General features: G+C 47.9%; 1 protein-coding gene across 11 annotated transcripts in view; it reads left to right on the top strand.

Moving 5' to 3' along the window:
* CHCHD6 (coiled-coil-helix-coiled-coil-helix domain containing 6) overlaps positions 1–23,708 on the top strand; it is a 243,992-nt gene that overhangs the window by 19,431 nt on the left and 200,853 nt on the right. For 8 of the 11 annotated variants that reach the window (XM_002758707.6, XM_008982272.6, XM_008982273.5 and 5 more), the window contains 3 exons: positions 1,116–1,224; positions 4,789–4,858; positions 7,274–7,418. In XM_002758707.6, the coding sequence (XP_002758753.2) occupies positions 1,116–1,224; positions 4,789–4,858; positions 7,274–7,418 (324 nt within the window). Of the gene's footprint in view, positions 1–1,115; positions 1,225–2,361; positions 2,508–4,788; positions 4,859–7,273; positions 7,419–23,708 lie in introns of those variants that run through there. The other 3 variants (XM_078351871.1, XM_035273922.3, XM_078351870.1) reach the window with 2 other exon arrangements.

Genomic DNA, 23,708 nt, shown 5'->3' with positions numbered 1-23,708 from the left:
TGAGTCCGTTTCACTTTGCCATTCATGTGTTCACAGGAGTAGCACATTTAACTTCTTTCAACAATTTTTCCTTTGCATTCACAACTCGGCTGTTAGGTACAACAGACCTAGCTCTTGGCCTGTCTTGACTTTCGACATGCCTTCCTCACTAAGCTTAATCATTTGTAGTTTTTGATTTAAAGTGAGAGACATGCGGCTCTTCCTTTCATTTGAACACTTAGAGGCCATTGCAGGGTAATTAATTGGCCTAATTTCATTGTGTCTCAGGGGACAGGGAGGCCTGAGGAGAGGGAGAGAGATGATGGGGAATGGCTGGTCGCTGGAGCAGTCAGAGCACAACAGCATTTATCAGTTAAGTTCACCATCTTACAGGGACAATGTTCGCAGTGTCCCGAAACAGTTACAAGAGTAACACGAAATGTGACCGATCACAGATCACCATAACAGGTATAATAATAATGAAAAAGCTTGAAGTATCGTGAGAATTATCAAAACATGACACAGAGACCCAAAGTTCATGCTGTTGGAAAGACAGCGCTGATAGACTTCCTGATGCAGGCTTGCCACAAACCTTCAACTTGTAAAAACTGTGTTATTTGCAAAGTGGAATAAAGTGAAATGTGATGGAAGGAGGTACGCCTTTGCTTCGCTTGGATGCTGTTGGGGAGTAGCCTTCCCTGGAGAAGGGGATATTGAGGTACCCCCAAAAGAAGGATATGATTTGTACAGGTGGAGATGTCCAGGGTGTAGGGGAAAGGTGGCAGGCTGCGAGTGGTTCAGAGGGAAGAGCGTGCCTGAATTCAGAGGAGGTGAGAAAAGTGAGAAGTCAGGTTCCCCTGAGGACCAGGAGTTTGGAGGGGAGTGGTGGGGGTGAAGCCACAAAGCCAGCAGGGGACATAACGGTGGTAGACTTGGGATTCCAGATGGGCTCAGCAGGGACCTGGTAGGCACCGGGCCACCACAAGAGGAGTTTTAGTAGAATTGCCTTGTTGGAGCTGGTCTTGAGGAAACAGTGTACACATTTGGTAAATCTGAGGCCTGAATAAAGAGGAGACTTTGCTTCCAGGCACTTCTGTGACATAACTTTTTCTTGCCCCTCCTTTCTGCTTCTGTAGCTGTCTGAAAATGTGGTGAACCGCATGAAGGAGCCCAGCTCTCCACCCTCCGCTCCTGCGTCTTCTATGTTTGGCCTGCCAGATGGCAACTTGAGAGCCCCTCACAAAGGTATGGGGGTTGTGACAGTTCTGTGGAGGGTAGAGAGATGGTAAAAGGATTGATGGGTGCTCCTCTGAGCCCACTTGATGGCGCAGGGCTCAAGTTGGCTTCTGGATGACGTAAGCAGCTCCATCCGGTATGGGCTTTCCGGGAGAGTGTGGCCTTCTGGGAGTGATGGATGCTGTTGCCAGAGCTGCTGGGATTCGGACTGACCCGCTTTTCCTCTGTCTGACTTTCTCCATGTGGGAACTGAGGCAGAAGAATCTGGGTTGACAGCTGAGGAAAGAAGTTGCATTTAAGGCCTCTCAGAAGCAGCACAGCCATGACTCAGTTTCAGCCACTCAAGCCCAAAGCCCGTCAAAGAATGATGTGGATTCATGCAAATGGGGCCAAAAAAGGGAGAGTTCCATCAGTGACTTAGGCGCCTGCCCACAGCGGCCCTTGCCTGACACTCAGGTCGAGAGCTCCTGTCCTGGCCCCTGGAATGGTCCCCCGTGGACTTCTAGGAGGGGGTCCTAAGAGTTCCTCTTCGTGGCCTACTGTGAAGCTGGTGCCCAAGCCAGAATTAAAGCTGATTCGTTCCCTACTCTATTGTGCCTATTGCAAATGAATAAATGTGTACTTTCCCCCAAATAATGACTTGTAGCAAACATAAGGAAAGTGTTTTAAGAAAAAAAGCTGTAAGACATACAAATGTTAAAATATTACAAAATAAAAAATTCCTTAGAGTAACTGCTCAAAACATACTAGTTTTTGAGAACTTGGGTCTGTCTATCAGACTCAGTAACTCGATTAAAAAAAAAATAATTGGCTGGAGGTGCCATGCCACCACAGAGGTTCACATGGAGAACCTCTTACCACCCACTAGATTGTTCGTCTCGGGCCTGGCCCCGTGTTTCACTTGCCTTTTCTGCTCATCTTCCCTGTTGGGTTGTAAGAGTTTAGAAGATGAGAGCTGTATCCTGCTGACTTAGTGTTTACTGAAGGCCACCTGGGACCAGGTCCTGTACCCTGTGCCAGGACACAGTGATAGGTGGGCAGGGACCCTCTTTCGTGGCACACCCGGCTCTGGTTATGGAGCCAGATGTCAGCCCTGATGGGTTATGTGTTATATTGTGATGCAACAATAGAATCCATCCCAGGCTCAGGGAAGAGGAGGGACTGTGAGAGGCAGGAGGAATGGTGGCAGGTGGGCACTGGGGGTAGGTGGTTAGCAGGAGCAGAAGTCTGGAGGCGGAGTGCAGCCTGGCATGCCTGGGGATCTAGAAGTATTGCTGTCTCTGGAATATGAGGTACAAGGGAAGGGAAGATGTTGGGGTGGCCCTCGGGAGCCAGGACATGGAGACCTCCCATGGTGGCCAGAGCGCTCTGGCTTCATCCTCAAGGGATGCCCGCCAGATGTCCCGACACCTCCAACCCTGTGCTGTCTGGCCAGGAGCCAGTCAGTCCCTGGATTCAGATTTACCCCAGGGTCTTTCTACCTACCAGTAAAGGGACTGTGTAAGATTCCTGAAAATCCCTGAAGAAGCCCTTGTCCTTTTCTAATAGGGCTCACTTACTCCCCATGGTGGTTCTAGCTGACTGATGAGAAGGGCTTAAGAGGGGTCTAACTTGACCCAATGCATTTTAACAAACTGGATTAACTTGAAAGCGGGAGAAAGTGATGGTACAAGTGAAAATTGCCATAATGTATAATACTAACATCAGTTTCAGCTTTGAAGAAATAAGCAATTGCTTCAGTTTGGTAAGTTTCAGCAGTTTAGAAAGCAAGAATAGTAGTTCTTTTGTCACTTGGAGTTAGTTACAACAAAATACTTTGCTGTTTAAATGCTAGGTGCAAGTTTGGTCTCTGAATATTAAAGAGGAGTCACCATCAATGGACTGTCTTGAAGTTAACAACGTTTAAGATATTTGTACTTTTAAAACCAGTGTTTGCTTTATTTTACTGATGGAACAAAGTTAGAAAAAGAGGTTAAAATTAAATCCCTCTTATACCATACCCCCCTAAAATGTCAGAGGAAGTAAAAGTTGGAAATGTATGACTAGAAGCCATAAAAGTACAAGAGAGCGTAGATTTTCTACACACCATATTAAATGAAACCTTAAGAAAAGTAGGAAATGTGAATATAAGAAATTAGAGACAATTTAGGAAAGAGGTAACAGGAATGGGTAAGTTAGGGAAAATATAACATTGGACATAGTCCTGGTAATCTTAATATGTGGTGATCTTTAAGAAAGGCAGCTCAGTAGGAAATGTGCACAGATAGCCATACTCACGGCAGGATCTCCACATCGCTAATACTGGAAGAAATGCATATTCAACAATGTGCACTCCAAGGGAGTGGGGGACAGGCAGAAGGGGGAGAGAGGATGAGTGCCACATGCTCTACATTGGCAGGCCTGTTATTTTTGTAGTGAAAAAATGGAAAATGATATTAAAAACAAGATTAATGTCTTGTTTTAGCCCAGACATTAATGTCTTTAATGTCTTGTTAATGCCCAGACATTAAACCTCAGTAAAGCTTTTCAGGCAAATAAGCGTGGGGAGCACTGGTGTGGAGATGAAACCCCACAGCAGCCTCCCGTGTTCACCGCAGTCGAGAACCTGGCATGTTGCTGAGCAGCGTGGGAGTGCCCTCCTCTTGTGACGGGGTTTGAAAGGGCAAGTTACAGCCAACCACTTTCCGAAGTGCCCGCTGAAGGGTCCCTGATGGCTCGGGGTGGAGTCGTATACCCTCATTGGGCGCTTCCCACAGCCTGGTTCTTGTGTTATATTCTGTGCGCTTCTGGCTGCCGCTGCATAGAACCCTGTGGTGGAGTGAGGTGTGGAACATCAGAGAAGGCCAAGAAATTTGGTGAGCTTTGGCTGACAGAGAGCTTTGGAAGGGTGAAGGCTGGGGACAGGAGTAGGACAAAACCTTCAGTGTCAGCAAGTGGTGGGGAGAGTGAATTGAATTTGCTCAGAAATCCCCAAATTTGTGATAATCAAAAGGGATCTGCTGTAACAACAGAAAGAGCCCAGTAATACTAGAGGCAATAGGGGTTAGCTAGAATTAGGTTTAATATGGAGCATTTGCCACACTCAGGATTGTGCAGACTCAGGTGGTTACTAAGGGAAACAAGATTTAAAAAGCTCCCACCCCTTCCCTTCCCTATGTCAAAACCTCTTCCTTGGAGGCTGTCCTCATGAAGCAAAGCAGTGATTCCTTCAACCACTCCTGGCGTGTGCTTAGGAGATGACCTGGATTCCAAATAATTGTCAATAGAGTAGGGATGGGTTTGGAACACTGCACTCAAGGGGTTCTGTCTGCAGGCTGCCCAGTGTTGTAGGCATCCTGGTGCAGAGACCCCTTCAGGATAAGAGGTGGCTTGGATCATCTGGCTTTCCAAACAGCTTGAATCAAGGGTGTGTTTCTTGTCTGCCCTTGCGGACGCTCCTTTGTGGGGACGCATCTGTGGCGCTGCCTTCAAGGGACACGTTCACTCATGGGGGTCGTTCCTTTCTGGGTGACATCGTGTCTTCATGAACTCTGGGGTGCCACTGACAGGCCTTTTCTTCTCTTTCTTTTGCAGAATCCACAATGCCCAGGTCAGGGAGCAGTGGTGGCCAGCAGCCCTCAGGGACGAAGGAGGGTGTCAAGAGGTGAGCCCAAGAGCCCACTTGCTCCTGGCACTGTGCTCTGCCTAAAAGCCTCTTTCCTCACTGGGTACCCCTCTCCTTGCCTGAAGCCCTAGAGGGTTTGTCTCACATAATTAATCTCAGTTGCACTGAAGGACAACCCTATGGTATAGGTGTCACTAGTCCTAGTTTAAAGATGAAGAAACAACAAAAGGGCTATATGGGAGTTGATTGCTAATGTTCCTCATGCCCAGTAGTTTGAGAGGCCAGGGCAGGAAGATTGTTTAAGGCCAGGAGTTTGAGAACAGCCTGGACAACATAGCAAGACCCGGTCTCTAAAAGATAAAAAATTGGCTGGGTGTGGTGGTGTGTGCCTGTCTAGTCCCAGTTACTCGGGAGGCTGAGGTGGAAGGATCACTTGAGCCCAGGAAGTCGAGGCTTCAGGGATCTATGATTGCACCACTGAACTCCAGCCTGGGTGACCCTGTCTCTGGAAAAAAAAAAAAGAATCATTTAAAAAATCTAGGACTAAACAGTTGAGAGCCTGGACCTTCTGCATGTGTGTGTGCATGCAGGCGTGTTTTTAGAGAGATGAGGAAGTGGAGCCCTCCCAGTTCTAACTGTGGTTGTCCAGATGAACTGGTTCCAAGATGTTGGTGACTTTCTGTCAGGACAGGCCACAACTCCAAGAGCTGGCCATGCCCCTGAAATGGTACCTGCTTCCTGTCACCAGAGAAGTTTTAGCAAAGTGATTAAGTCACAGAGGCCCCAGTGGAGCACAGGGTGGCATCTTGATCCTGCAACTTACTAGTTAGATGAACTTGAAAAATCACTGCATCTAAGAAGGGCTAAGAAGAGTACTTCTTTAATTGGGATCTGTCATGGTTAAATATGTTAATGTATATCATGCACCTGGGCACAGTGCCTGGCCTACAGAGTTCTCATTGGATGCTCATAGTAGTTGTTACTGATTGACCTCTTCAGGATTCCTGAGGAAATTGGCCTCAGTATGGTCAGAGGACCCAGTAGGTCAGCTTAGGGGGCCCAGTGTCAGCTACAGTTGGGCGTTTGCCCTCTAGTAGTTCAGCCATGTTGGGTCTGTTGCATAGCCATGGGTGAAGACACACACTGTAAGAATTTACCCTCCCTAGGAAGTCTCAGCAAAAATAACTGACCTGGCTGGGTGTGGTAGCTCAATCCTATAATCCCAGTGAATTTAGGAGACTATGAAGGAGGATTTCTTGAACTCAGGAGTTTGAGCCCAGCCTGGGCAACGAAGTGAGACCCTGTCTTGACAAAAAAAAAAAAAAAATTAAAAACATTAACTGGGGGTAGTAACACAAGCCTGTAGTCCCGGATGCTCAGGAGGCTGAGGTAGGAGTATGGCTTGAGCCTGGGAGTTGGAGTTTACAATGAGTTATGATTGCATCACTGCACTCTGGCCTGGGCCACATTATGAGACCCAAAACCAAAAGAAAAGGAAAAGCTAACCACAACCTGAACCCTGCTTTTAAACATTTTAAACATGATAAAGTAATACATTCTAATGAAAGATTTAGAAAATATATAAAGTGAAAAAATCATCCCTAGACTCATCATCTCAACACAACTATTGTTAATATTTTGAAGTATTTCAAGTTCTTTTCCACCTTGCCCCCCACCAGCCCCCCCTGTTTAGGGTTATTTTTGAAAGTCATAGATAATTTCATATCTTGCTATTTTCACTTAGTATTATAATTTTTCATTAGTTTCATCTGCTTTATAAATTGTTTTATTGCTAAAAGCATCATTTATTGGTTCTCAGTTTTTAGATTCAATCTATAGACAAATCAAAGACTATATTTTCTAGTGGTGATGTCATAGCTCATTATATGATCACACCATATTTTCTGTAGCTTGACCTTGATTTGAGGACATTTAGGTTGGTTGCATTTTTTTCACTATAATAAATAATACTGTTAGAGCCTCTCAGCGCTAATAACTTTTTTCCTCTCTATAGGATTATTTTACTAGGCAGAATGCCCAGAAATATGTCAAAGGGTAGGAACAAGAGTTAAATGTTCCAAACAGAGGACTATTACTATCTCAAATCTTCGAGCTCTGGAGCGGAGGCAGTCCTTGGATTGAACCCCTCCCTGAGACCCTCACTGGGCATGGGGCTGCCTAACGTGGCCAGGGCTCCTGTTCCTGAGCTGTGTTGTCCTGGCTCAGTGTCATTGTCATTGTCTCCCCTTGTCTGGGGAGCTGTCATTGATGCCTGAGCTCAGGCGGGGAATGATGGGGTGTGCGGTTCCACAGCACTCTCTCCTTTCCTGTCTGGCTACTGGCTGGTCTCAGTGCTTCCCTGGCGGCTGAAGTGAGTGCGCAGACTTTGTCTTGACTATGGGACTGCCTGTCACGCCATCTGCATCTATTTCTCCTCATCTTTCTTCTGCACAGGTATGAACAGGAACATGCTGCTGTCCAGGATAAACTCTTCCAGGTGGCACAGAAGGAAAGAGAGGCTGCCACCAAGCACTCCAAGGTATCCCTGCCCACAGGTGAAAGCAGCATCAGTCATGAGGAGCAGAAGTCAGTCCGGTTGGTGAGTGCATATTTTCCTCGAACTGGCCTCCCAAGCTGGGCAGCACCCTGGGAAAGAGGGGGCAGGCCTTGGCACCTGGTTTGTCTGATGCCCTGCTGGCTCAGGCTGCCCCTAGGATATGCTCAGCTGTACCTCTGTGGAAAAGGGTCTTTTGGGAGCCAGGAACTTGGGTTCTTCTAGCCCTGGCTCTGTCAGTGATTTGCTTTGGTGCCAGTGTCATGTTTTTGCAATCTCCGTGGCCTAAGGTCTACACGGTAAGGGACTAGAACACTTGACAACCTCATTCAGCTCTGAAACTTCACAGGTGTCAGGGCTGCAGTGGTATGTGTGTCAGGAGGGTGTGAGGGGAGAGGACTGGAGGCCTGGAGCCATGTAATATATGAGAGGGAGGGTATAATCTTTAGAGTTAGGCAGGCTGGGCGCAAATCCTGGACACACTGTCTGTGAGCCTTGCTCAAAGATCATGATGTTCACCCACAGGAGTGCCCAGGGAATCGGAGGAGATAGTATTTGTCCAGGACTTAGCACATGCCAGCAGATCATGGAAGTGCACTATTGTTATTACTACTGTCACTAATACATTTAAGTGATGGGCGGCTATTAGGATCTTTTTGCTTAAGTGCAGCATTTATTTTGCAACATGAGAAGTCTAGAAGTGCCCCCAGGGTTGACTAATTCAGTGGTTCACTGGCATCATCAGGGACCTGGTGCTTCTCTTCCTGCCCTCTGCCATCCACAGTGTGCGAGTGCATCCTAGGCAGGCTTTCCCCATGGTTAACGAAGGCTGTTACTGCCCTGCAAATCACAGTAAAACCCTCAGTAGAAGAGAGGCTCTGCTGGCCCTTGTGTCTCTATCACAAAGAAGCTCCTGGCAGAATTCCTCTTACATCACATTGGCTTGAATGGTAACAAGTGCCCATGGCTAAGCCAGTCCTCAGCAGAGGGGATACAGAGGGCTCCACTGACTGCAGCTAGGGATCTTTTCTAGTCCCTTTAGAGAGGGTACACATCCAGCTAGAATTAGGACTGACAGCAAGGAAGGTGGGGAGGGAAGCATGACTGTGGGCCGCATCTTACAACATCTGCTGGAGGCCATGAAGTTTGAGACTAGGAACAGCCTTTCCCTACTTTAGGTGGGTAGCCTGGTACACATGATGCTGTGTAGAAGCGGGTTGAACACGATGTGGGAGCATATTTGGGATTGTGCTCTCTTGGTGGGGAAGGCAGACTTGCTGGCTAGGAACAGGCCTTAGCTTACCAATTTGATGACTACACAAAGGTTTGAAGCCTGCAGTAGGCACAGAAATGCAGGTTCAATCAGGCCCTCTGGGAGGATCCTAGCCCTCAGGAATTTTTAGCCTGTGGAGAAGACAAACTTAAACTAAGAAGTTTGAAAAAGACCAGGTTGGTTGCAGTAGGTGTTAAATGGGGGAAAAGATAATATGATTTGGAAATGCAAAGGTATAAGCTGCTGGTGGATCGGAGTTGGCATTTAACTTCAGCCTTAAAGGATGAGGGGCAGCTGGGCTGAGACAGGTGGGTGTTGAGGAGGTGATCTGATCTAGTGAGAAGAGTGAGGTTTGAAGCCTGATCTAGAAGGCCTTGGATGCCCTGAGGAGTTAATCCACAAAGTAGCCCTCAGTGATCCTGAAACAGTTGACAGTTCTTGAAGTTTGTGAGGATGGGAGTGATGGGATCTGACTTGTGCTTTTAGAACCCCGTGATATCCTGGTGAGAAGTCAGTTGATACAGTGAGAAATGGGGGCCAGGGCATGCCTTCAGAGGCTCTTGCAGTCAGTCCCTGAGAGGCAGATCACCCCTCTGCAGGTGGCCTGACAACCAAGTAAGAAGGACCCTTATCCTGGAGATGAAGCGTTAATCAGTATGGCATGAGCAGGGAAAGTTGACCGTCTCTAGAGATGGAAGATCATAACCTACAGGTGTGCTGTCTCTTCATTCTCACCTGGAATGTGTTAATTACAGTGAAAGAGAATTCACAGCTTCCCTTTCTTCCTTCTACAAAGGAAGTTAGCTCCGCTTTCTCAGGACTGTCCCTTGGGGAAGAACTTCCTTGATTTTTTCCCCCTGCAGGTCTCTAGGTGGATAATAATTCCCTTTTCTGAGCCAGAATTCCTAGGGAATAGTGATGCAATTTTAGTCCTTCATTTTAAATAGTTCTTCATTTAAAAAATATTTACTTTTGTGGGCATTCGTGGTTTTTGACTGCTCAGCATTCATTTCTCCATGCAATTAGCGGTCCAGTTTTCTTCTGTGAGCGTTCCTGTTTCCTGCTATGTATAGACTTTTTATGATTGTAATTCCAATGCCCAGCTTCCTCTGTGAGAGCTGGATCTGGACACAGTGCGAGCTCAGCCAGCTTGCACCTTGTGCCCAAGGACCTTCAGTTTTGAGTGAGTACAGAGGAATTGCAGGAGGCTAGGATGGGAGTTCTTCATTGTCACTCAGGTGTTGTGATCAGGCTCTTCATGCTCTGATGTTGTAACTTTTGCCATCTCCTACATTCTCAGGGTACCATTGGTTTCTCTCTGGTCCTCCTGCCTTCTTGAAGTTTGGATCATCCACTGATGACCTACCAATCAACTCTCCTTTGCTTAAGTAAGCCAGAGTTGGCTTCTATTACTTGATGCTATTAGAAATGCATCTCCTGTAGGAGGTGTTATGGAAAATGGTGTTGAAGGCGTACAACCATATTCAGTACTCAGTACAAACAGAGGAGAAGGGAAGATGGTGCCAGGCATTGTCCCGAAAGTTAACAGAGACCCAGGGCAGTCAACTAAATGCTGAGCAGATGCTATGGCCATCATTTCTGAAGGAGGGGGCTCCCTTTGGGTTGGTATGGTTGGGGAGTGCTTTTAGTGGAGATAAAACTATATTTCCAAAACTATATTCCAAAACTATATTTTGGAAGATTTAAAGAAGAGGAGAAAGATGGAGAAAAGAACCTAACAAAAGCAGGGAAATCTTTCTTTCCTCTCCGGAGTCTTCCACATGCAAGGATTGAAGAAGGTGGCCAGTTGGCAACTTGCTTTGTGGAGTGCTGAAGGACCTGGTGGTGTGGCAGTGTGGATCACAGCACATCCTCCTAGCCCTCCAGAAGGATTGGACCCTGAGATGGACCTTGCATGGTCACCGGCAGAATGACCTGTCTGCCCACTCCTAGGTGCCTTCTCAGCTACCCTTGTAGCCCTCCACATGAACCTGTGGCCTCATCTGGAGGATTTCCTATTATACTGAGTGCTACTTAACATGTAATGTGCTCTTCCCCCCTGTTCATTTGCCGCTCACTTTTTCCTATATTGACTTTTAAATCTTCTTCTGCATAAGGGATTGGTTCAGCTTATTATTGGAAAAGTTTATAAAACTAATGAAAAGGAAAGGTAATAATTTTTCTAATCTACATCTGATGACAGAAGTGTTCCTCTTTCCCACCTAGTGCAGCAGTGATGAAATGTTCTGTGTGCGTTGATGCATATTTTGATGCATATTTGTTGTCACTGATGGTGCCCCGGTTCTGGTCTGAGTGAAGGCCATGGGTGTCACTGGATCCTGTGAGTGGTGTTTCTCCCTCTGAGTTGATGGAGAATTTAGGAGTCCAAACATTCTGAGAAGAAACAAAAAGATTAGTGCTGTTGATTGGAGTCTTCAGATGGGTGCAGTCGTAAAAATCCAGTGGTTGGAGTAATCAAGTCCTGGCCAATGGTTTACTTTAGGGAAGAATGAGATTTACAACTGTGCCTGTTGCATTCATGGCACATATTATTAGGTATATAAGAATGCAGTACACCTGATAGAAAGCAAAAACTATCTTAGCTGGGCATGGTGACTCACACCTGTAACCCAGCACTTTGGGAGGCCGAGGTGGGTGGATCACTTGAGGTCCGGAGTTTGAGACCAGCCTGACCAACATGGTGAAACCCCATCTCCACTAAAAATACAAAATTAGCCAGGTGTGGTGGTGCATGCCTGTAATCCCAGCTACTCAGGAGGCTGAGACAGGAGAATTGCTTGAACCCAGGAAGTGGAGGTTGCAGTGAGTCAAGATTGTGCCATTGCACTCCAGCCTGGGCAACAGGAGCAAAAGTTGTCCCAAAAATAAATAAATAACTTTAGCAAAAACTTTCTTTTCTTTGTTACTGAGCAATTATTTTATGTGTGTGCGTAAAACACACCACACATGCACATACTCTGTATTCCCGTTAAGTTAGGCACTGGATTAGTTAACTAAAAAATGGAAATGAATAAGATACAGCTTCTGACCTTGAGAAGATGTGTTTATTAGGAGAGTTAAACATTCTCAGAAGTGACCACACAGTGTTGCAAGGGTCATCCTAGAGGGACAGGAAGATACTCGAGGAGCAAGGTGGCGGAACCACCTGACACTACCTGCTAGGGTGGGAAGGAATTCTAAGAGGAGGTCACCAGTGAGCTGGATCTTGGAGAATGAATAGGATTTGCCAGGTGGAGAGGAGGGAGGAGTGATGCTGCAGATAGAGGGCACTCTTGAGCAAAGACCATGTGTTGGGAGAAGATGAAGTCTTTGGATTATAGGAAATAGCAAGGTGTGGTGAAAGGGAGACTAGAGGGCTCAGTGTAGGCGCTGTTGTGGAATGGCATCCTGGAAGTCTGATGGGGAGCTCTGTGGAGCGGTTTTCTGAATCTCAAAGAGGTAAATAGGAGACAGCTGGTCATTGATCACTACGAAAATACTTCAGTTGCAAATCAAGAAGCTAAGGCCAAATCTTCACATTGAAGATTTGGTAATAAAAGTGCTTCCGTCCCTGAACGTGCCCCTCTAACCTATGGATTCCACCAGAAGAGTAGCTGTCCTATCCTGCTCTCCCAGTGGCAGAGGACTTTTGATCTCTTACTGCTTCATTCTCTTCAATGCTCAGATGCTCCAGGTAGCTGCCACCCTAGCTATGTGAACTGGATACAGTTGGCTCTCCCTGTCCACGAGTTTCGGTATCTGCAGATTCAACTAATTGTGGATCGAAGTCCATGGATACAGAGGGCTTACTGTACTATGTCATTTTATGTAAGAGGCTGGAGCATCCACAGATTCTGGCATCTGTGGAGGGTCCTGGAACCAATACCCTGTGGATACAGAGGGCCGACTATATCATGATTTTAAGATGTTCAAAGTTTTTGAATTGCAATTTTCTAAAATTATGAGGGAGATGGAGGATTGGTTCTGGTTTTACCATAGCTGTAGCCTTTCTTCCTAACATTCCTCTCCTACATTTTTATCATCTTGTTCCTCAGATTATAAACTCCTTGAGAATAAGAACTGTGATGCGATCATTTTGGTCTTTGTAGTGCTGAGCAAATTATAGACAGGCAGTGAATGTGATTAAACGGCAGATCTTGAGTGGGTGAGGGTGTGGAGGTGCTACTGCTTTGAAGCCCGTCATGCAGTTGTCCGTTACCTTTCCTTTGTGGTCCCATCGCGGTGCCCCATTGCTAATAGTTGGAAGCAAGCACCCATCACAGCCTTCTGTAGAATGGGTGACAGTTCAAAGGTCTGACCCTTTTCAAGCAATAAAACAAAACAGAGTTTCAAAAGGCTTTCATTATAATGATATCTGGGAGTGAACTAAAAAGTTGTTTGTGTCCTAGTCAGAGCCTTACAGACTTTAGGTTTAGCTTGCTTGGAACAAGGAAGAGAGTGGGCTTTGGGAACTCTGGTCTGAGGTTATGAAGTATACTATCTGACATTCAGTCAAGGCAGTCTTGATATCTGGGTCAAGCTGTTTGTCATGGCTGTTTTAGAAGTTTAGTGACCTGGGGACTCTGGTGACCCTGTCGCTTATACCTCCTCCAGTATGAGCTTTACATGGAGATCTGAATCCCGTGGAGATCTGCACTGCCTGTGCTCAGATGACCAGTAAAAGGCATAAACTGGGAGATTTTACTTTTTCTTCTTTCTTTTGTCTACTGAGCTTAGTCTCTTGATTAGATCAGAGGTTGACACACGTTTTCTGTAAAGAGCCAGATAGTAAATACTCTTTGCGGTCACATGTGGTCTTTGTTGTTGTTGTTGTTGTTACAACCCTAAAAAAATTTGATCTGAATATGTGTCCCCTTCAAAACTCATGTTGAAGTTTAATCCCCATGTGGCAGTATTGAGAGGTGGAGCCTTTAAGAGGTGATTGAGTCATGAGGGCTCTGCTGTGATGAATGGATTAAATCCGGTTGTGGATTCATTAGTTAATGGATTAAGGAGTTACCATGGGAGTGGGACTGGCGGCTTTGTAGGAAGAGAAAGTGAGAACTGAGATAGCACACTCAGCCCCCTCACCACATGATCCCATGTACCACCTTGGGACTTCACAGAGAGTCCCTGCTAGCAAGGAGGCTCCCACCAGGTACAGCCTCATGACCTTGGACTTCTCAGTGCCTAGAATTATGAGAAATAAATTCATTTTCTTTATCAGTTACCCAGTTTCAGATACTGTCATAAGCAAGAGAAAATGGACTAAGATACTTGGGGTGAAATCTTGTTTTTCCCTCAACTGTTTCATACATTTTTAACCACCAGATAGGGGGTGGTTACCCTGGTTATAGTGGGGAGAAAGACCAGGGGAAGATGTGGGGTTGGGCGGTGCCGGGGGGGAGGGTGTTCTTCAGGACAAGCTGGGCAGTGTAGTGTCATTGAGCAAGGAGAAGGTGAAAGATAGTCTCTAGCTGTTTTGAACCCTATGCGGAGCTTGTAGACTCCTTCTCTTTAAAGAAAGCTGTTTCTTTGTGGACTGCTCAGATTCAAGTGTGGGAATTTCAGAATCTTACTGTTCTAGAATGGCCCTGCTGTGGGAAGGGGGAGCCCAACATTTTTTGAATAGTAGGAGATGTGTGTGTATTCTTTAAGAAGCTGGAATGATACGTGGGTTTTGTAACCTGGGGTTATTTGGATTTTGTGGCACCTCCCCCGTCACTAAATCATGGGTCTGCAGATGCCTTCAGTTTTCTTTTCTCTGGCCATGGTGCCTGGCTCAGGTGACCTCTGCTGTGTGCTGACAGAAGCTGGACATCCTCATTAGTTGCTAACTTTGTTAGGCAAATGGCTGATTGCGGTTCCATTCCTGGTGTCACTGCTTCTAATTAGCAGATCACATGTCTCTGAAAATGTCTGTTAGCATCAGGGATGAGCTAAAGAGGCTGACAGCTGGGGCTGGGGGCTGGAGAGAACTGTGCAGAAGTGTTTTCTTTATAGCCTCTTGAGGGTCCAGGCTGCTGACCTCAGCCAGGCTCCTTGGCCTCTGAGTGCCCACTGGAGCCCAAGGGAACAGAGCAACAGGCTTCCTTGAAAATTGCACCAACTGGGAGGGGTGATCTGAGCCATCTGAGAGTGGCATCAGAACAGCAGGTGACACCCTCCCTGACTTCCTGTTTTGTTCTTGAGAGAAGCCCAGGCCAGTCTGAGCGTTTTGGGCTTTCATTTTTTGAGCAGAGGTCTTACGTGGTCATGTGTGAACCTAAAACTGTAGGGAAACCTGATCAGATCAGGGCCATCCCTCCTGGCTAGCGTCAGATGGTGTACGCTGGCAGCAAGGGCACAGGCAGTCAGAGGAAGCAGCGCTGCCCCTCCTGCTGCTGTCCATCTCTGTACCCGCTCCTCTACCTTCTGGGCAGTGCCTACCAGCCCTGCCACTCTTCTGTGTGTGGATCAAGTGGGGCAGCCCTTACAGCCCTCGGATAACCTGACAGCAGTCTATTTTCCTTTTTTCTCCTGCTGAATTAAAATTGGCCTGGTGCCTTCACACTTCTATGCATGCCTCTAGGATGCCAGCATGGCTGGGGAGAGGGGAGTGTCTTGGTTTATTTTAAATCTATTTATGCAATTTATTCACATGGTTTTTGGGGAGCTACCATTCTGCTTTTTCCTTTTTGTGGAAAAATGTTTTCAATTTGTCAATGAAGCAGATTGTGTTTGCCCTCTTGGGGAGATGCCATCGCTGGCTGCTGGCAAGGTAAAGAATCGAAAGGGTAATTTGGCTGAGAAACATCAACAAGTGTTTTCAGGAGGAAAGTTCCAGATTCATTCCCTTACCTTTTGTCTACTCAGTGGGTGAGCCAGGGCCCTATCTCCTGTGTGTTGGCTCCAAGTTGAGTCCTCTTAGGTAGACCAACACATGCACCAGCTAGGAGGAGGCTTGGCTGTGAGTGATGGAGGCCCAGTTGGCAGTGGCTTAAAGTGGAAGTATATTCTTCCCATGAACAAGACACCAGGGGTAGCCATCCCAGGTGGTTATGGTAACTTCATGCCTCAGAGGGATCCAGTCACCTCCTGTCCTTTTGTTCCCCGACTGAGATGGAGTCTTACTCTGTTGCCCAGGCTGTAGTGCAATGGTGTGATCTCAGCTCACTGCAACCTCCGCCTCCTGGGGTCAAGTGATTCTCCTGTCTCAGCCTCCCTAGTAGCTGGGACCACAGGCATGAGCCTCCATGCCTGGCTAATTTTTATATTTTTCGCAGAGACCGGATTTCACTGTGTTGGCCAGGTTGGACCTCCTGTCCTTTTGACTGGCTGTCCTCAGTGCAGCTCTCCTCATGGCGGCAGAGGGCTGCTGTGCCTTCAGCCTTCACACCAGTTTTCCAGCCAGGAAGAAGGAAGGGCTTGAGAGCCTTGTTCTAGTGAAGTTACATTCTTTTATGTGGGTGTGGGAGGGACACTCTTCCCTGGGATTCTTATTGGCAGAACTGTGTTGCAGGGCCAGCTCTGGCTGCAAAAGGAGGGCTGGGATAGTGAGCAATTTTACTTGGACCTGTGACTTCCCCAGATAAAATCAGGACTATGTTATTAAAGAAGAAGGACTGCATGTTGGTCAGGTGGCAAGGGCACTTTCCATAGTCTCATAGCTTAGAAGGAGCCCAGCATCTGGACCCTGTTACACCTTGGTTCAGATTCCCCGGGTACTGTCTCTGTGACCCTGGACCTGTTATTTAACCAAGCCTCAGTTTCCTCACATGTCAAATGGCACACCTCTTCTAGAGCTTTTAGTTTGCCTTACTAATATGTGACCAAAGCTTTCAGCACATGGTATGGCATTTGGAAGGTGGTCAATGCATTCTTTTCTTTACATTATGCCAAACTCCCCCAAAATGCACTAGGAGAGGAGCTGCACAGGTGACTAATAGCAGTCTAAAGGATGGAAATGGGTAGTGATTTTCCACTATGGCAAAGAAGGGACAGTGAACGGAGTGCTTTTGAGTGCAGGAACGATGGCTGTTACTGGATTGCTAATGTTCTAACCTTCTACCTGAGGTGGCTTCAGGCATTGGAAGCTTCTGAATATATTCCTCCCTTCCAGGTAACCTTAATTCTAAAACAGACCTTTCAGATCCCACTAGTGGTTCTCTCCTAACTCCCAAGGTTAATTTGTACTTAGGAAATACAGCCGCTCAGGGCTGCTGTCTCTGGGCTTGCATTCTTGCTGATGCCAAGATTGGCTTGTTTCACTGATCTTGGGCTCATGAGGCTGAGTGGATAGGGAGCCCTGGATGCTTTGCTCCCTGCCCACTTGGGTGTGTTCTTAGGAGAGTCAAGGCGCTCCCACTCCCTACACTTGGTGGCATCTGCTCTCTCCTTGTCAAATCTTGGCGAGGCTTCTCTGGAGATTTCTAGTGCTCTGTTCTTGCCTAGGACTTGGTGGCTGGGCAGGACGGCTACGGGGTATTCCCGAGGAGAGTAGAGGTATGTGGTAAAGCCTTTTGCATGACACACATCAAGCAACAAAGCTCTGATGCTGCTGGAACTAGACACTGGGAATGACAGTCTCTGTAGAGTGGCTTCTACTGGAAGCCTTTGCCCCTGCGCCTGTGCCTACAGGGGAGGGAGTACCTGTACATCAGCCTCTCATAGCAGCATGGCCTGGGCAGCCCCGCTGGGAAAGTCATGACTTTCCTCCTCTTGATGCTGACTCCCTGCTCTTTCTCCTCTTCCCCTGTTGATTGAGTGCCTTCCCTAACGCACACATCTTCTGGGGGTTTTTCTCCTTGTGTGTAATGGTTCCCAGGAGCCCCAGCAGCCCTGCCCTGCCTTTGCCTGCTCCTTCTCCACACCTCCTTTGGAGGTGTGCATCCAGGGCAGGATCTGCCCAAGTGCCTCTGTTCTTGGGGCTCCCAGGTGTCAGACAATGTTCAACACGGGGCCCATTCTATAGCTGACTGGTCCGACATGATGTCGGCACCTTATCTTCGTGCTGACACACACTGGACATTAATAGAAATACACTGCCGTGTCACACGTGTGGAATTTCAAGCAGCTGCGAGGCTGGTGCTTTGGATAGCCTATTGTGTGTTTAACCTCTTCCAAAGAGGTTTTTGATGAGAAATGAGTAGGGCTGTTAACTCCAGGCAGCCTGGCATGTGGCAGGTGTTTTTTTGGTTTTTTGTTTTTCCCTTTCCTCTTCTTGATTCTTTGCAGTGCTTCCTTAATCTTTACTCTGGAGGAGTGGGCTTTGCTGCTTCAGGACATTTTATTTAATCGGCAGCTGTCCAGGCAGCACTCTGCTGGCACCAAGGACTGGGGTGCTGTGGGGCCATGAGGTGGCCTGGGAGTACTGGGGGAGCCTCTCCTCAGCCTGAGTTATCTGGCTCTGGGTTTCTTGACCCAGTCTCAGCTTTCATGGCTGCATACAGGGCTTTTGGAACTACTGGCTGCTTCTCTTCTGAGATAGCCTAAGCTTTTAGAGCTGTTTTTGTTTTTCCCTTCATCTTGTCTCCTTTCTCCCTCTCAGGAGCTGCCGGTGATGCCTCAGTTTCTCTAATTGAGGTCCAAAGCCCAGGAAAAGATCGTTACTCAGATGCTCTGGGTCTTGATGTGGTCTTTGTCATCATGTACAACTCTGCAGTTAGCATAAGAGAGATTTGTCTTTGAAGCTCATTTCTGCTGCTTATCTGGGTTATCTCCATACATGCTTACTTTTCCCAGCTGTGAAGTGAGATGATAATGCAATTCATAAGGTTAGTATGGGGTTTCAGTGAGATAAAATTAAGTGCCTAGGAGAATGTCTAGACTGCAGTAGGCTCTCAACAGAAATTATACCTAAACATTTTCTTGGTGAGGCCTAAAGGTGAAAAGCATTTATGGCCACTGGCTTCTGAATCACGTTTCTCAGTCTTCCTAATAGTAAGGCTGGTCTTTATAACCTTATTCTAATTGTCATTTTCCTTCTGATGGCACTTCGTATATCAGAACTCTGCTTTACCTCCATCTTGGATTTCATCATGACTCAATCCTCATGGCCCATCAGGTCTTGTGACCTGACGCGTCTCCCTGCCCACAGGGTCTTACTGACAGCTGGATATAGCCAACATTCGCCTTCCCTTCATTTCCAGGGATGACTTCTATTCCCACGTTGCTGGATTCTAGCCTTCGGTGAACCCAAAAAGGCCGTGGCAGTCTGGATAGATGGGTTTTTGTGCAGTTCATGCTCTCTGACCTTCTGTGCATTACCCTCTCTGCTGCTGCTTTACCTTCCTCTTGCTGTGCTCCAGCAGCACCCTCCTGTGCCCTCCCCACACCCACTTATGAGCTTTCTCCATCTTTGCCTCACCGCCCTCTCCTTCTTGCTTCCCTCCTCCTAAAAGGTCCCCTGTCTGCCAGTGCCTGGATCCTGGATCTAGTCCCTCCCCTTCTTTTAGAGCCTGCTCTGTTACTTCACCGCTTTCTGCTCAGATCTCCTTGTCTAAAACCAATATCCCTTTCCCAAGCAGCAGCTCTGGTTGCCTCCTGGCTCTTCCCTTTCCTTGCCATAGGGTGTCTTGGAATCACAGTGGTAAAGTCATAAATTTTCTTCTCAAACTCATTACAGTTTGCCTTGATCTCAGAAATTACCATGATCAGCTGGGCGTGGTGGCTCATGCCTATAATCCCAGCACTTTGGGAGACTGAGGTGGGCAGATCATCTGAGGTCAGGAGTTCAAGACCAGCCTGGGCAACAGGGTGAAACCCTGTCTCTACTAAAAATACAAAAAATTAGCTGGGCGTGGTGGTGTGTGCCTAAATACCAGCTACTTGGGAGGCAGAAGCAGGAGAATTGCTTGAACCCGGAGGCAGAGGTTACAGTTAGCTGAGATTGCACCACTGCACTCCAGCCTGGACAACAGAATGAGACTCCATCTCAAAAAGAAAAAGAAAAAGAAATTACCATGATCATCTTTCTAACAAATCTGATAACTTTCCTTATTCACATTTCCTTCAAAGGGCATTTATCACCAAGGAGCTAGCCTTTCTTTAAATGAACCTTCTGTGAGCCTCTGTGCCTTAGCTGTCCTGCCCCCTTTCGGTGTGCTTCATCCATTTATTCAACACATGTTCCCTGAGCAGGGGCTGTGACCTGGGTTGGGCTGGCCATCCAGAAGTGACCTGGTCCTGACACTACTGGAGCCCCTGGTCCAGTTGGAGAAATAGATGTCAAAGAAGTACTACTACTAGCTGAGATAAGCATGCTGCGGTAGAGAGAGAGAGAGAGAGAGTGATGGTGGTGCCCTAGTTTAGATTGAGGTCAGCTAATGTTTCTCTAAGGAGTGGACATTTGAGCTTCGACCTAGAGGGTAAGTGGGAATGAGACAAAGAGTGAAGAGAGGGAGCTCTACAGTTTGTGGGGAGTGCGCCCTGGCCCAGATGACAGAGAGCTCAGTGAGTGAAAGCAGCTGCCAGCAAGGAGGTTGTGAACATTGGGCAGGGCTCACGCGCATGGCGGGAAGCTGGGTTTGAGAGGCAGCAGGGAGTGTGTGAAAGGTTTTCAGAGAGGTTCTGAGGAGGATGGCAGAGTGGGCAAGAACAGAGGCAGGGAGGTCAACAGGACTCCCGAGAGCCCTGCAGAGAGGTCATGGTGACCCAGACAAAGGGCACTGACAGTGCCTGGGGGAAGAATTATGTGGAAAAAGAATTGATGCATTTGGTGAGGGGTGAGGGCTGCAGGGTGAGGAAGAAGGAAATGTTGAGAATGGCTCTTGGGTTTCTGGCCTGAGCCAGATGCCCTTTTTTGATGAGGAGATACCTAGATGACTCTCTGGCTTCCCTACCTCTGGGTCCTTGTATCAGTTATGGTCTAGCTTGAGCTGCTGTAGCAGAGAGGCCCCCAGATACAGTGGCATAAATAAGAAAGACATGTGTTTCTCTTTCATGGAATTGTCTAAAGGTAGTCCAGGGCTGGTGGGAGCTCTGCCAGCCTCAGCAGCCTTGGGTGCAAAGTGGTTGCTCCACTTCTCCCCAGTTGCTGGCCAGTGCAAAGGGGACATAGGACATGTGAGTGCATACCCATTTGCATCTTTTATGGACAAGACCAGAACTGGACTCCATCATTTCTGAGCATATCTTATTGGCCAGAAGATAGTTACATGATCACTGCTAGTGACAGGTTGTCTAGGAAACATCTAAATGGTGTAGCTGGTTGCCCAGCCAAAGCTCCATACCAAAGGAGGAGGAAAGAATGGCCACTGGGGACAATTGGAAATCCACTATTGTTTGTTGCCTCCTCGTTACCTCTTAAACTCCCACCTTGGCCCAACATCTGTTCAAGTCTTCTCTTCTCCAGATGCTGGTTTTTCACACCTCCTGGTGCCTTCAGGACCTCAGACTGAGGATGTCCAGGACAGAACCTGTCTTCTCTCCACCTGGGCTTGAATCATTTGCAAAATATTGCGCAATTGGGATAACTGCTCAGTTCTCCATATTTAGCAGTGGAGGGGCCCTTGAGAAGGCACAATATTGTCAACTCTGCCTAGACATTAATGGGGGGTGTTTCTGAGCAGCAAGCAGGGAATATCCCACAGAGTTGAGTTGTCTTTGACTATTTCCTTCTAGAGCTCACCTGCCCTTCCAGGCAGCTGACCTCAGGGCTTCCGCTGAGACCCCAGATGTGCATGTCTCTGTTTGGAAGATGATCTGTTGAGATGCCACCCATGGCAAAGCACACAGCTCTTCCCCTGGCTGGCTGTGGAAAGTATGGCCCTTGCCAGACCTGAGAGAGGCACAGTATTTTCCACCAGATCAGACAGAATCAGAGAGAAGTGCTCTAGAGTTGGCGACTCCCTCCTGGGAGCTGCTTCAGGATGAGGACTGAGATGGAGGTTGAGCCAGCATGGCCTTTGGTGCTGGAGGCTCTGCTAAGGGCTGGCCCTGGTTGGGCATGGCTGCCTCTAGGCCTGAGTCTTCAGCTCCTGGACACTCCTGGCATGTGAGGCGAGTTCCCAGAGCTTTCTCCCATGCCTCCCTATAAATGAGCAGGCCCACCTAGCTTTAATGTGAATTCCTTTTGCAATGAGCCTGAACTTCCTTGTTTCCCAGTTAAAGCCAGCCTATTAACACTGCCCCATCTGTCACCATAAATGGAAAGTTCTTATAACAGGTGGGCAGGCAGTTCTCCCATGCTAATGAGGAATCAATAAAATTCCTCCAGGGACTGACATCATGGCTGTGGGCCCTCCCTTTGCTGTCTCCACAAGAAGGCACAGCCGAATAAGGGCAGTTGGTGCCCCGTGATGACCCTAGCATAACCGTCTTGACCTCTCAAGGCTCTGGAAGGGCAGGAGAGAGAGAGGAACGGTGGTCTAAGGCTTCTCATCTTTCTTGGCCTCTGGCTTTCCCTGGAGTCACCACCGGTAGGGCTGAAAAGGAATGTGTGTTTTTCTTTCGTGTCCAGGCCTTGCAGGGCCTCTAGGGAACTGTTTTTTTCCTCTGGGCCTCTAGTCGCACTTCTTTGAAGTCAGTTCTTTTCTCACTGATAAGAATTTGCCACCGGGTATGATAGCTCATGCCTGTAATTCCAGCATTTTGGGAGGCAGAGGTGGATCGATTGCTTGAGGCCAGAAGTTTGAGACCAGCCTGGGCAACATGGCAAAACCCCATCTCTACAAAAAATACAGGTGTGATGGTACAACACACCTGTGGTCCCAGATACTGGGGAGGCTGAGGCAAGAGAATTGCTTGAGCCTTGGAGTTCGAGGCTGCAGTGAGCCAAGAACCACTGCACTCCAGCCTGGGTGACAGAATGAGACCCTGTCTCAAAAGTGCCTACATTGCCCTAGCTCCCTAACTTGATTTTTGTCTGCTCCCCCAGGGTAGCCAGATTTTGCTCCTTTGCTGGGGCCTCTAGCCAGAGCAGACCTGGGTTTTTAGGGTTTAGAGTGGGATGTTTTTATTTATTCTTCTTCTGTTAAGCTAGAATTGGAGGCCACAGTGTGGTGTGAATTCAGGAGCCAGGTTGCCCGGGTCAAATCCTGCTTCCCAGTTGTGCTCCCTGAGGAGGGCACTGTCTCTCTGTTGTCCCTGCTGGTGATCCTGCCTCCTCCCCCTGGGTGGTCGTAAGACTTCTTGAGATAGGGGACAAGCTTAGAGAAGCATCCGGTGCACAGCACATGGAATGTGCAATTTCTGCCCTCTGAGGTTTACCAGTCATGCCCCTCCAAGGCGTCGTACCATGCCCACCTCCAGGACACCTCCTCATGCATAGTAAAATTCGCTCATCTGATGGCCATGTAAACATCACAGCTTTTAGGACAGAGTCTTAGGCTGAGGCCGGAGCCTAGAACCTGTGTGTGGGGTTAGGGGCACTCTGGGTCTAGCATTTTGGAATTGGCATTCCTGTTCCATACATTTCCTGTGCTTAACTGGGGACAGGCTCTGGGTGCAGGAGCTGTTTGAGCTTAGAAAAGGTGGGGAAGAAGGCTGGGCTCTGAGAATGTAGCTCACTCCTTCCCATTTTTCATTTGTCACTGGTCCCCGGGAAACGGTTTTCTCCAACGATTTTGGTTGTTGCCACAGCCAGTGAGAACCCCGCTGTGCCTTGCGAATGAAGTCCTGGAACTCTTGGCAGGACTGGTCACAGCAGCAGCTCTTCTGGGATCAGGTCTCTTCCCGTTGCGTGTGAGCAGAGCCCACTAGGTGGCAGGCCTGGGCCACTCGTTGGCTGGAAGGACAGGATTGCTGGGAGAAGGCCCCTTCCCCTGATGTCATTCTCTGAGGGTCTGTGACCTGGTAACTTTGAGACTGAGGAGGCCGAAAGGCCCTTTACCCAAGGCCTGATCTTTCACCTCCCATCTGTACTTTGTGTTGAGAGACCTGGCTTTTTGGTGTTGTCTGACCTCCCTTTGTTGTGGCTGCCCTGGGGGAGGGGCGGGTGCAGATGACCAGGTTTGTGCTGCCCTGTGGGAACTTAGCGTCCTGTTTTCCCTGCCCCTTTAGTGTGGCTTGCTGAGGAGGGCTCCCTTTTATCTTTCCGTGTTCTCCTCATTCAGAGATCTACTGATGGCTTGGCTTGGGTC

This window comes from Callithrix jacchus, chromosome 15 (genome assembly GCF_049354715.1).
Source record: "Callithrix jacchus isolate 240 chromosome 15, calJac240_pri, whole genome shotgun sequence".
Taxonomy (NCBI): domain Eukaryota; kingdom Metazoa; phylum Chordata; class Mammalia; order Primates; family Cebidae; genus Callithrix; species Callithrix jacchus.
This window is presented reverse-complemented; position numbering and strand designations above follow the sequence as displayed.